Source organism: Syngnathus leptorhynchus, chromosome 15 (assembly GCF_054491065.1).
Source record: "Syngnathus leptorhynchus isolate UIUO chromosome 15, UIUO_Slep, whole genome shotgun sequence".
NCBI lineage: Eukaryota > Metazoa > Chordata > Actinopteri > Syngnathiformes > Syngnathidae > Syngnathus > Syngnathus leptorhynchus.
The window spans coordinates 3,425,493-3,438,474 of NC_141209.1; the positions used below are offsets into that span (position 1 = coordinate 3,425,493).

A 12,982-nucleotide genomic window follows, 5' to 3' on the forward strand; every position below is an offset into this window, starting at 1 on the left:
TTCGGTTTTGAAGATTACCTTCAACAATGGGCTGTCTAAGTAAGCCTGCTTCAACTTGAGCTTCTTTTTTTTTTTTCTTTTTGGAGGATGTGCGGCTCCTCCAGGCAGCGCTTAGCAATAAAGCCAACCTGTGCATCTGCAAAGGATCGGCTTTGTGCTGAAGATCGTTTCGTTGATGTATTTTTAATACGACTGAAGCCACAGTGAAGCGCTAATGGTGTTTGTCCCTCCCTGAAAGCGTACGCGGCGTGCGTGCATGTCGAGTACAAACACAAGCTCGACACACACGCACAAAAAAAAAACGCTCAAAGCCAAGTCTCCCCTTGCAATCGTTTGAAAGCGCTTCAAGTTTGTTTTGCCTTCGCCAACACCACCGTCTCTCTCGCACTACTTCATCCTCATACAAAGAGGCCGTTCATTAAATATTAACTTGTTTAATATTGTCTCCACGCTGCGCAGGCAATTCAGCCCAGCACCGTGATAAACATTAAATATGCTTTTCATCTTTCGCTCCTCTTTCTCCATCAAAAAAAAAAAAAAAAAAAAGAGAAACGGCACGAGAGCGAGGGAGAGCGAGGGAACTACAGATAGACTGCAAAAAGCGCTCACTTTGAAACATCTGCGGGGCAAAAATGATAAATCGTGACTGTACTGTCTGGACGCCTGTGTTAAAAAAGCGTCTGGCGTCGTCAGGCTACATTTGAAGAGCTTGTCCTTGTTTGGTGGCGAGGTCACCGTTTGCTATTCCGCTCGAGCAGCCGATGTAGCGTCTGACGCCAGGCCTTGGTCTCCTGCTGGGTTGTCGAGCGCGGGACGAGACTTTGGTGCTACGTCTCACGCATGCTAACATCGCCAGAAGACAACCAAAAGGATGAAGGAAGAAATTCGGTCCTACCCGAGTGCTTCATCCTTCCTCATTGAAATGAATTATGAAACTATGTACTATAATACCGCAGTGTCCGAAGCGAACAGGATCAGCCAACATCAGCATGGACGTTTAAACCGAACATCATAGTTTGTTTTGCTACGTGCCTATAGAGAGAGGTACTACATCAATCGTTGTTCTGATTCCTTTGCTTACTTCTCAAGAGTACAAAAGCCGCTGCAGTCTGACCCTGGATCCCGGGGTCTTGGCTTTGCAGGCCGTTGATGCCAGAAATCCACTGGTAACCCTGAGAAGTTCTGGAAGAACAGGACGGAGGCACATCTGCGCGGAGTGCTTTAAATACAGAGGAGAGTGTTTACAGGTTAGGAGACGATATGGAGGCCGATTCCAATATTTGGTAGAATAAAGATCTGGAAAATGATATTGATTGATGACCCGGCTCTTTATGTGCATAGATGCTTACAAGCGAAGATTCATGGAACGGATATCAAACCTCCCCGCCCCCCTCCACCTTTCCATACACATGTGTATTGTAAACATAAACGCAGGGCTGCACGCATGCCGGAACAATAAGCGAAGCTCACCGTAGCCTTGCTGACAACTAAGGTCAGCGTCTGATGTAAATTGTCGCCGGTGAGGGTGGTCGTCTCCAGCTCCATCAGCATATTCCGCCTCCTCCGTCATCTTGTCAATGGCGTTCTGGCAAGGACAACGAGCGCGGGCCGCATCTCGCGCCACCACATCCTGCCATTAGGGGTGAGAGTGTGTAAGAGGGGGGGGGGGGGCGTATACACGAGGCCAAAGCAGACAAAACGCTGCATAATTACTCAACCTTTTCAATGCGTGTCAGTCTTTTGAGAGCACGGGCAAACGTAACTTGAAGGTGAATGAATATGGAAACAAGGCCCTGACATACTTGTGTGTTGGGAGAGCAGAGATTCAATCACGCCGGCTGTCAGTCAAATGTGACGAGCACGCGGGCGGCGGCTGCGCTTGTGTTTTTCGTCTTTATCTCTCCGCGTTGCCTTTAAATCGCAAATCATTAGCATTCTCTCAAGGCGCGTGCGTTACCTGCCAAACCCGGCCGCTGCATTCAAATACATATTTCATAGTTTATCCACACACCCCCGTCACCATGCCCTAAACTCATTGACCCCCCCACCCTCCTTCATCTGCTGTCAACTGCATTAGGCCATAAGATAATCAAATTAATTATACTTCATCCCCTCTGCTCTCCTTGCCAGCATGAAAAATAGCTTGACTAGCATTAACGGAGGGCAAATGACGGCGGTCCGTCCCCACCCCCTGAGCCCGGTGCCGTCTCCTCTAGTGCTGGTGTCAGCGCCGATCTGTCACCCTGACGAGAAGAGCTTCAGAAGGCTGAACCGGGGCAGGTTCTCCCCTGGTCACCCCCACCCAACCCCTCGACTATCCCTGGATCTTCCTGTTCTTCCCCCAGCATCTTTGGGGTGGGGGTGGGCATGTGATGCGGGGGGAATATATAGCTTCAGGGTGCAAGGCTGCGGGGTCACGGGTGGAGTGCGACGGGGGTATGTTTTCTGTCCATAACAACCCCCCCCAAAACCACACGAAGGAGGCAACAAAAAAAGCAAATCAGCTTTCATACATTACTGTAAGACGCTCGAATCATGCAACTTATTCCAGTTCGTGTTTTGCTATTCACCATCCTTTCTCTGAGCTCCTTCTGATTAAGCCCCCCGCCCAAAAAAAACAAAAGAAAAAAAAAACACACCCACTTAGCCTCCTACCTGAATGCAAATCGGCCTAATTTGAGGGGACATGTTTATTAAGCTGGGCCTAGTTTGGGGCAGCAGTGAATATTGCAGACGTCAAAGTAGGCCATGTGGGGCTGGAGGATGGAGAGAGAGAAAGAGCGAGAAAAAGAGAGAGAGTATGCGAAAGGGTGGCCCCTCTGGAAGCTGATCTGAACTCTAGCCTCCGGTTCCGTGCTCCTCCCTCTCCTCCTGAGCAAAGTTATCACACACCAAAGGCGTTTGTTCTTCTATTTGTTTTGCCCTGTGAGTGCTTTGGCAACAACCAACACCAAAAAAGGGACTCATTTCAGTGTTGTTTTTTTTTTTTCACTTTTGCTTTTTGGGCCATTAAGTTCATCGCTGTGTGGCAAAGAGGAATGATTTCAACTGCTGGCTTCTACTCACGCTGTCTTTGCTTTCTGTGCGCATGGCGGTGAGGCGCAGGTAGCCGACCGGCGCGAATGCGTCGGCCGAGTGGATTGTCGTCTCGGACGAATCGCTGCGACACGTGAGGGGAAGAGCAGTTCGGGTTTCTCTTCTCGTTGGAAGTCAGAAAATAAATCAAAATTGGAGTTCCTGAATACTCACATGACGAGCCTCTTTATGAAGAGGGGGCAATCTAGGGTAAATGTTTCATATTCTCCACCTTCTCCGCAAATATGGACGCCGTACTTCTGGGAGAGCTGCGCAAACCACCAAAAATGAAACTCTTGCTTAAAGTACACAATCATACAACAATGAAAAACGAATTTTAGAGTATAAAAAGCCAATAACAAGCAGCACTCTTCTGGCAAAAATAATGAATGAATTTAACTCATTCACTGCCATTGACAACAATAGACGTCAAACATCTATTTTAACTGGGCTGATACTGAATGAGTTAAAAAAAGTAAACAAAGACTGATTGTGAACATAATATGCCTTGCAAGAACATGATATGGGCTGGTGACCTGTTTCAGGTGTGGTGCCATGTCGGCCAGAGATTTTCCCAGGTGCTTGTCGGGGTCCAGGCCTAACGTGCGGAGAGAAAGAATCACAGATGAGGTGACAGACGTCAACACATCAGTTTGTTTGACTTTGCAAGGAGTGTATACACATCTCTGCGGCTAAGGCTAACAGTTTTCAAAAGCCGTGTATGCACAAAAATGTATACTTATATACACGCACTTCATCTACTCCCCCCTTGAGAACATAAACTGTGGAAAGAGATGTTTATTTGTCTTGTGCCCTCCCGGTGCAGAGAAGTAACTCAAGGGCATAGGGAGGGGAAGATGGGGACTACCCGGCATGCCACTGAGCCTCATACGGTCAACATCTGATGACTGTAATGGGCTCACCCTTCATTGTTCAGCTCCCAAGACAATGATTCCATACCGCACATCACCAAAAATGTGTCTTCAGTGATTGACGTGATCTTTAACAAGTGGCCGATTCATCCCGAGAGGTATGGCGCACCCCTGATGATCGGCGAGATGGCCATAAAACCTTTTTGAGTGTGTGTAGGGGAAGTGTGTGCGTGTGTGTGTGTGGGGGGTTCTAATTAAAGGAGCAAAGTTAATCGTAATGTGAGAATATCTTCTCCCTCGTGGCCTGACAAGCTCAAAGGTTAAAGTGTCAGTCGGCGCGATCCCACCCGTGGGGAGCCATGGGTGGGAGACGTGAAGGCGGAATTTGGGCTTCATCTTAATCCCAATTGTATTTCATGATGGTCCAACACAATGTGGGGGGGGGCATGACGGTAGAATGAGCACAACCTTATTCTCATCCCGGGGGACCCGTACTCTTAATTAGAGTGAGAATTTCTAATCTCGACATCCTCTCATCTTAACCCTGCCGCAAAGGTAATAAGGAGCGATGCATTAAAATTAAATTCCTTTTAAATATCCTCTATAATTAGTCATGTCTTTTAACAAAATCTTCATAATTGGCTCCAAATTGCAGAGGGGATGCCACTCTTCTTTTTTTTGATAGTTCCATTAAATTTTCTCCACTTAAATTATTGATGATCTGCAAGGAGACAATTACTTAAAAGCCTTAAGTAGCACAAACGGTGTGAAAATAGCGACAACACGTTTCAGTAGGCAGCCCTGTATTGACACCACTTGACTTTCATAGCAAAAAAAAAAGTTTTGTTGGCCTTTGCCCACCGTGAAGAGGTTTAGCTGTGTGAAGTTACGTCGTTACCTCAAACTACTTGTGAGTTCCCTTCCGTGCGCTGAATGGAAAAACCTGGAGATGGCAGATAATGTCTTAGCCCAAGCCAGCCTAGCCGTGAGCGCGCTATCGCAGATGTCCACGGGCTTTTTCTCCCAATCTGGTGACAGCTCGGCTTTAATCCCCCCCCCCCCACGCCAAATTACATTGGTGACGTGCGGCACTTTAGCCCACTAAATGGATAGAATAAGTGTCTCGCCTCCCTTGTCAAGTGAGCACTTTTAAAACAACGCTCAAAAACAATACATCTTCGCTCGCTATCACAAAAGAAGGAGGCGAAACAACGGACGATAAGAGGAAGGTTATATGGAACATTTGTCAGGCTTTTTTTATCAGGAATTCAGTGTCTGGATGGAATTATGGAAAGCGGAAATTGTGTTGGGAGAAAACTTTGTCATCCCTAAGAGAAATCGAAGAAAAAAAAAAAAAAGAACTAAAAGGGGAGGGGGGGTGAGGGGGCTTTGATTTTTGTATTGTCTTGGGAGAAGAATCCCAATTAAGCGAGGGACCTGTGGTGCCCTGACTCGCCACCATCGATTAGCTAATTAGATGAATATTTGATCGTGACTTTCAGAAGAACAAATTCCCTTTGAGAAAACAAGACGCACGTATTTATTTCATTTCGAGGCGCAAAAGAAAGTGGATTTGGAAAATGAGGTGTAATATGAAAAGCTAAATTAGCCAAATTTAAAAAAAATAAAAATGTCAGGCATTTTGTTTATATTTGTGAGATTTCACTTCTTTTGTTGTCAGTTTTTGTTTTAATTCAGTGACCAGTTGAGCTTGTTCATTTTTTAACGACATTTTCTTCTAGCGCTACTTTTCTCTTGTTACATGGTATTAAGCTGCCATCAGCACAGATTTCAAACTTGCGGAGAATTCACTTAGGGGATTATCCCGCATTTGGACAGCTGTCTTTTCACGACGGGGATTTGTCATCAAGCTATATCCTCCTTTTAAGAAAAAAAATATATATACTTTTCTTTATCCATTCACTTTTAATTTGCACCTATCTTCCCCCGAGCGGCAAACGGAGGAATATTAATCTTTATTGACTTGGGGACGCATTTGGCCGTATCATTTTGACAAAATATTGTAAGCTGTTTCAGCTGTCATTTCATAGGGAGACTTAAACTTTGACCTCCACACTTAAAAAAAAAGAAAAAAAAAAAGAAAATGATGAGGTAAATCCTTTTCTGTCTCCAACAAGACTTTTTGTGCTGTCACACAATCACTGCCCAGACCTGCTCCCACCAAAATGCTGCAATTAGAAGAGGACTGCCTGAAGGCCTTCCTTCAAAAGTCTCCTTTCTAATTACTTGTGCCGCGGGACAAGTGAGGAGTCGATAAGATCGCGCCACTTTTTTTTTTTTTTTTTTTTACCTGTAGCCAAAACACACATACACATCATTGACAATGTTGTGGGAGGCCTAACCACACGCAAAAAAAATAATAAAAAAAATAGACACCCGAGGTGATGTTTCTTTCTGATTATAATCTGCAAAAGAATGTGGAGGATTAGTTTTTAGATGAAGTTTTGTTTATGGTAGAGTGAGCAGAGTTACACAGAGTGATTATTTTCCCCTAAATAGTTCAGCCCTATTAACAAGTGATGCTTTGTGTTTCGTAATTATCACAGCGCATCAAGAAACTCAGCCGTTCCATCACTTTGTAAAAAGTGAGCATTTGAACAGGAAAACTTTTTTTTATTTTTTATTTCCTGAACATAGGTCCTCGTCATCTTCTGGCCCTCAGGCTCCAAAATAGGCAGCAAATTACAGCGCATTTACCTCAACGTGGTTGAGAGACAGAAACGAGTGCTCGCCCATTTTTAATCAGGTACGAAAACCGCGACACGGAGGGACACGTGTCGTTTATTGACGGGCTAAATGTGATCGGGAGGAGGCGGGCGATCACCTAGCACGATAGCTAGCATACACGCCCTCCTCCCTCGGCGCTCCTTATCTCCTCACATTGTTCTCCGCTTCAATACCTTTGCCTCTGGCACACATCTCGACAACCGGCGCTAAGCCGGCGATGCGCGATTAGGCCATTATTCTGCTTCTCTCGCTTTCTTCTCCCATCCTTCCTATCAGTCACTGATCGAAATTCGCCCGTTTCTGCCACTACTTAGTATAGAGAGTAAAATGGCTGACCGTGAGGGGGAGGGATGATGGTGGGTGGGGGGGTATCTTACCTAAGGCGGCAACTTTGATGAGGATGGCGTGGACGTCAGATGATATCATCTCGGAGAGCAGCGACTCCTGGTCTCGCCGCCACAGGTAGGCCAGAGGCTGCAAACCAAGACGCAAACACCTGAGGGGGGGGGGGGCATGAGAAAGTGAGAAGGGCGAAGGGGAGCTCGCCCCTCAAGTTGCATTTTTTTCCCCCTTTTACAAAGCTCATCAAGGAGTGTTAATTATGGGATGAAGTCTAATTAAAGAGTTGTGTTGTAAGCCTTTTGAGTGAGACTTACACATTTTCAAGACGGACCCTCTGGTAATCAGAGAGAATGGCCCCCGCAGACACTGCGTCGACACCCTCCTTTTCCTGTGGAGAGAATGAAGGAACCTTCAAACACAAAAGCTCAACCCCCCCAACCCTCACTTTCTACATTACGTGCGATACACTCAGCAATGACGTTTGCATCCCGTGGGGGGGGCTAAAGACTGTTTGCTCAACCTACAATGGTGTTTCTAATCTGACCCGAGACACACACAAACACAAAATGACGTGCACACGCACACTCTGCGTGTCTTTCCATTCACTGTCAGGATGTTTACATTCGGGTCATATCAAAAGCACGGCGGTTCAACCCACATTCCCTGGGGATTGATTTATTTAGCAATGAGTCCACATTCTGTTTTCTAGCTGCCCTCATCTTGAATAAAATATTTCTCCGTACTTTTGGGGCCGTAGTGTATTTTATCAATATGACCAAGGCCCATTCTAATTGCTTTTCATTTTTTCTATATAGTGAATAACTCCAGGGAAGAACAGGAACAGGTTCTAACAGGAAGCCACACAAACAATCACAAGCAAGGTGCAGTGGTCCATGCACCTAAACACCCCCCCCCCCTTTCCCCTCGGTGTGTCCGACATACACCTGCAGATTCATCAGCACATTACACGGGCTGTAATTAGAAAGCCGGGCCGGCGGTGGGAGCGGTCTCCAGTAAATTACCTTGTAGACATTATCAATTTCCCTGGCTACTGGTCCTTAAGATAACCCTCGCGGTCGTCCTCCGCCTCCCCGCCGCCCGCGCTTGCTTCCTGCAATTTTTCTCTGCCTGATAAACATGCTGATTAAAGCGAGCAGCGTGTAAACCTTTGATACTTTCCTAAATGAAATCCATGCCCTGCCTGGGGCCTGATGCTTTGCTGAACACAAACACACACACTTACACAACTCCAAGTAGGCATGCCTGCTAAATGCTAATCAGATAAAAAAATGTGTGTATGTGTGTTGCGAAATACAGTGCGCTGTGAAAGGTAAAATGGGGGAACACGCAGATAAAGGTGGATCTAATGGCGTGACCTGGAGTTTAAACATCTCCAGGCCTCGGGATTCAGTATGTTTTAACATCCCTCCGTTGTGAGAAACATTACCGTCAATCCCGCTGGCCGGTGACAGTAATTAAGTCGGACTGATAGTGTTGCGGGGCCCGGCGTAGCAGCTCAGGGGGCTTGCGGGCACAGTCGTGTAATTCGAGGTAAGCCTCAGGGCCGGCGCTCTGGTCTAATGCAATGATAACCCTTTTGCCTAAATGCAACTGTCACTTCCTAAAGAGGCCAATTAGGAGTCGCAGATTGCGACGAGGAAGGACAAAGAGAAGAGTCGAAGAGAAAGGTCGGGGCTATCGAGTGAATCAACACCGATCGTACATAAAGAACAAAAATGGCCGACTTCCTGTTCCATTTTGGCTAAGGGTCCCTGAAACTTTTTGGTAGAAGAGAACGGTTGGGGCTATCGAGTAAATCAACACCAATCGTCAATAAAGGAAAAAAAACAAAATGGCCGACTGTCTTGTTATGAGAGGCACATTTCAGTCTCGCTGGGCTTGGACGGGCTCTGACAAAACCTCGGCCTAACTGTCCCCGTCCTCTCCATCAGGCACAAAAAAAAAAAGCTATTAATGAGGATCTATGGCCCCGAGCGATGAAAGTCCTCGGTCCCCCTAGCCGTGTCCATCAGGGTACTTAGCCTCATGCAGTCATTAACTCCCGTTACTAATTGTCAAATTCATTAAACTCCTCCTTACCCCCGCATCTGGATTGTCTCCCGTGCAAATGGATGGACGAGGACTGAGTTATTAAGACGTCAGCTGCGGGGGAAGATTAGGGCCAGGAGGCACGCTTCGCAAAATAACGACACGGCCGTTAAACTCAAACCGCAAGGTAACGTGCCTGATATACTTTGTAATTATATATACATCCATCTTGGGAGGGACATAAAAGACTTGTTCAATTGTATTCACAGTCACGCTGCCTTCAGGTAAGACGTATATTTGAACTATTGGTAGGACAGGAGGGAAAAAATAAAACAAAATGTACTTATTTATATTTTTAGATGATGGTTGGATGGACTTTCAAGTGACAGTAACTCGAATGCATTACTCGCTCATCAGAGCAAAACTGTACAATATTGAGGAACAGAAGCAACCTTGTCAATTAGAACACCATGAAAAATTCAAAATTCTATATTCCTGCTGAATACATAAGAACCCTCATTAGCTCCCAATGGCTGTCACTGTGACGTCTTAATTATACTGCTTGACAATACAAAAGCTCCATTTAGCAAAATGCCGGGTTTCCAAAATGCCTCCTTCTGCCTATTCTGGCAACAGTAAGATGCCCGAGTCGGCGGATTTTGACTATTATGCGCCGCCTTGACAGACATCTTTATGCAAAAAGAGCGAAGGGGGGAAAAAAAATGGTCTTTTTATCGAGTCCAAAGTTGTTGACGCTGACTTTCCATTATGTTATTGCCTCTTGCATGTGCGATGGCGGGGGAGTGGAAGGCGACAAGGTAGAGAAATTAATTAAAGTGCTTTGAATGACAGCTTGCTCAAGGGCATCGGGGCACCATCGCACGCTGTATCGCCATCATCATATCGACGCCACGGCTAACCTCTATCCTTTACCCCCCTCTCTTGTCAAACACTCCTCCTCCTCTCCATGCAGCTCTTCCAGGGCCCATCAAGTAAGTGAAGGGACACTTTTAATGTTCTCTCCATTAGATCAGCTCACCACCCTATCGTCATGTCATGTAATGACATGGAGGGAACACGGAGAGAGAGAGGCTGGGCCAGCTCAAGTGCTTGTCGTACGTGGGGGACTTGGGTCAAGTGATTGTGTTTAATGCGATGCGGACCAACAGTCCCGGGGCGTGGCGGGCTGTCCCGACAAGTCGGGATACGTGGCACTGACTGGAAGCTTAAGGTTGGCTTATTTTGCGTCTTTGTTGACATTCTGTGAAGGTTGATATACCCCAAGGTGACCCCGGTGGTGTTTTGAAAATTTAGACCAAGAAGCCAGTTTCACTTTGTGATCGGACATTTTGTGGTAGACCCACAAAAAATGTGAAGTCAGACCAAAATGCCGGTTTTACTTAGTGAAAGACACAGAAAAGTATGCTATTTTAGTTTGAAGCAACAATTTAAGGTAGTAGTCTCAATTTCCAGGGGTCCTTCAAAAACCAACGACTCAAATCTCAGTACAATGCGGCAGTGTACAACCTGACATGCGGGCTTAGCAGCTGTCTTTGCAAAGCTCCGGAAATCTTTCACCGTCATTCTCGTTGGTAAACTGGCGAGGCTTTCTTTTCTGAGCAGCTGTTGAGAGATGGGTCTGAACTCACTGACGGGCTTGTAAAATGTCGCGCGTCGGTCCTCAACCATTCAGTTTGGTGGGCTAAAAAAAAAAAAAAAAAAAGAAGACTGCTCGCAAAACAGGTTCTTGTGATTAGATCCTCAGATACAATGAGATTTTTATTTTTTATTGTTTTTTTTCCCCCCATAAAGTACAGCTGTCACTATCGCTGGTGTTAATTTTATTCTCAACTACTCATGGTAGCTTTGTGCTACTGCCCACTTACAGCTCTTTAACAAGAACGTTCCCCTTTGGGCTAATAAAGGCTTATTGCATATACGCCCACAGATCATTTACAGCAATTCCGACACACTTGCCTGAGTGTAGTATATGGAATAACGGGAATGTAAGAAATCATCTTAAAAAAAAAAAAGTTAAAGAGACTAACGTTTCATGAGTTTCCTCTCGGATATATTCAGAGAGATACATAAACACGGGCCTTGCCAGAAACCAGGCTGGGACGGAGAAGGCCACGGCCAACGCAAGCACAAAGACCGGGTTTCAGCAAGCCCAAGGACGAAGGGAGATTTCTGTACCCCCCCCCCCCTCCCAAAAAAAAAACTGGAAGATGGAAGGTAGTTTATCAAACTCCAGTCGGCCCGTAAATACTAGCCGAGTAAAACGATACGATAAAGTTATTTTCTGTAGAAAGTGGAACAATGTCCCTTTGTTTTCCACATGATCGACTGCGATTGTTTTGGCAATGTGAGGAAATGATGTAACGGCCTCCCCAAAAATTCCAGGTTTTACTTGTCACCGATAAAAGGATAACATTTTCCGTAACGCAAAAATAAAAAAGTTGATCCCAGTTCTGTCACAGCTGGGGTAAAAGTGTCTCAGACAGAAACACACTCACAAATGTTATTTCTGGTGAGGTCAGGTTCCAGGCTCTTGGCATGTTGGCCTGCTCGGTCCGTCCTGCCGTCCGCATCGCTCCAACCGACCATCACAGAGCCCGACTGGAGGAAAACATGCCGCTTTAACCGATTCTCCAGACTGCAGGTGGTGTTTTTCCAACTTATGACTTAGGTAATGGAGCCTGCCGCAAATATTTCATGTGGGGAACGGCTCGCAAAATACAACATAAAAGGAAATACATTTTGGATCTGAAGACGGCTTAGCTGTCTGTTGTAAAATACTCAGCCCAACCTGTCCTTTTAGAATATCGTCCAAATCTGCTCCAGACAGAAAACGAGCAGCCTAGCCAAAAGACCAAAATGCTAGCTTGGCAGTCGTTAGTGGCTCTTGCCTTTGGGCCCGCCCACTTCTGATAGTTCCCACCATTTCCACGCAAGGGGCTGACCAACTGGCGCTATACGAAACAAGCTAACATTAGCTGTTACGCCATTAACATGTGCAAGGACGAAAAGAGCAACACAAAACAACTTTTGGCTGCTTGTAAGCTCACTCCAAGCACAGCATTTTGTGGTACCCCCGAACCGCAAACAAGCTCACATTAGCTGGCTTATTGATCGTCTCTCCGAAACCCCTCGCCTGTGACCCCTGAGGTCATGATTTATGTATTAAGCCGCTTTTAAGAAAAATCCATTTTCCTGTTGAGCCCCCCCCCCGATGAACATCTAATGCGGCACCGCGCCGGTAATCAGAGAAGGGCTGTATGTTTGATTTCGACACCCGCCTCCGCCCTCCTCCTGCAAGTTCGCACTGCTCTGGCTTGCCTCGCAACACCTCAGCTCCCGAATCGATACAACTAAGAGATTCTTCCGCCTGCCCGACGGCCTCCTTTCTATGGCTTCCCTCCATTCCTTGCAGCGTCTCGATCCAGAAAAATGCGTGACGACAACGCAATACAAGCAAAAGTCAAGGATCAGTAAGGACCTTTGGAAGTTTTCGTGATCTAAAACCAATGTTAAAGCTGTTGATAATGTTCCTCTATTGAAGGTCACGATCTAAATTAGAGCAGAGGGATCGCACACGAACGGATCAAGCAAAAAAAAAATCCGCTTCAGCGATGTTTTGCAGACTGCAATTCAGTGCAGCAAATTCAACTTGAAAGTAACATTTCCATCTTTGGCGACGCCGGCGTCGAGCGTGACAAAGATGTCACGCCGCCTCTAATTAAAGCTGGCGGACGGGAACGCGTGTGTAGAGATCATCTATATTTCCTCATCACTCTAATGAGCTTAAATGTCTTTGTCTGCATTCGTCAGCTCAAAGGTTACGGAGTAACAAAGTCGCCGAGTAACGTTGAGTGTTGTGTTTTTGCCGCTGTGTG

General features: G+C 46.1%; 1 protein-coding gene across 10 annotated transcripts in view; it reads right to left on the reverse strand.

The window, feature by feature from the left end:
• The window catches only part of dph6 (diphthamine biosynthesis 6), a 136,214-nt gene that overhangs the window by 20,067 nt on the left and 103,165 nt on the right, over positions 1–12,982 (reverse strand). For all 10 annotated transcript variants that reach the window (XR_015068373.1, XM_085932735.1, XM_085932734.1 and 7 more), the window contains 7 exons: positions 7,352–7,425; positions 7,073–7,191; positions 3,612–3,673; positions 3,250–3,344; positions 3,067–3,160; positions 1,471–1,630; positions 1,082–1,219 (listed from right to left, as the gene is read on the reverse strand). Coding sequence is in view for 9 of the 10 variants with exons in the window: in XM_085932735.1 (XP_085788861.1) it covers positions 1,082–1,219; positions 1,471–1,630; positions 3,067–3,160; positions 3,250–3,344; positions 3,612–3,673; positions 7,073–7,191; positions 7,352–7,425 (742 nt within the window). In the remaining variant the exon portion in view is untranslated. The remainder of the gene's footprint in view (positions 1–1,081; positions 1,220–1,470; positions 1,631–3,066; positions 3,161–3,249; positions 3,345–3,611; positions 3,674–7,072; positions 7,192–7,351; positions 7,426–12,982) is intronic.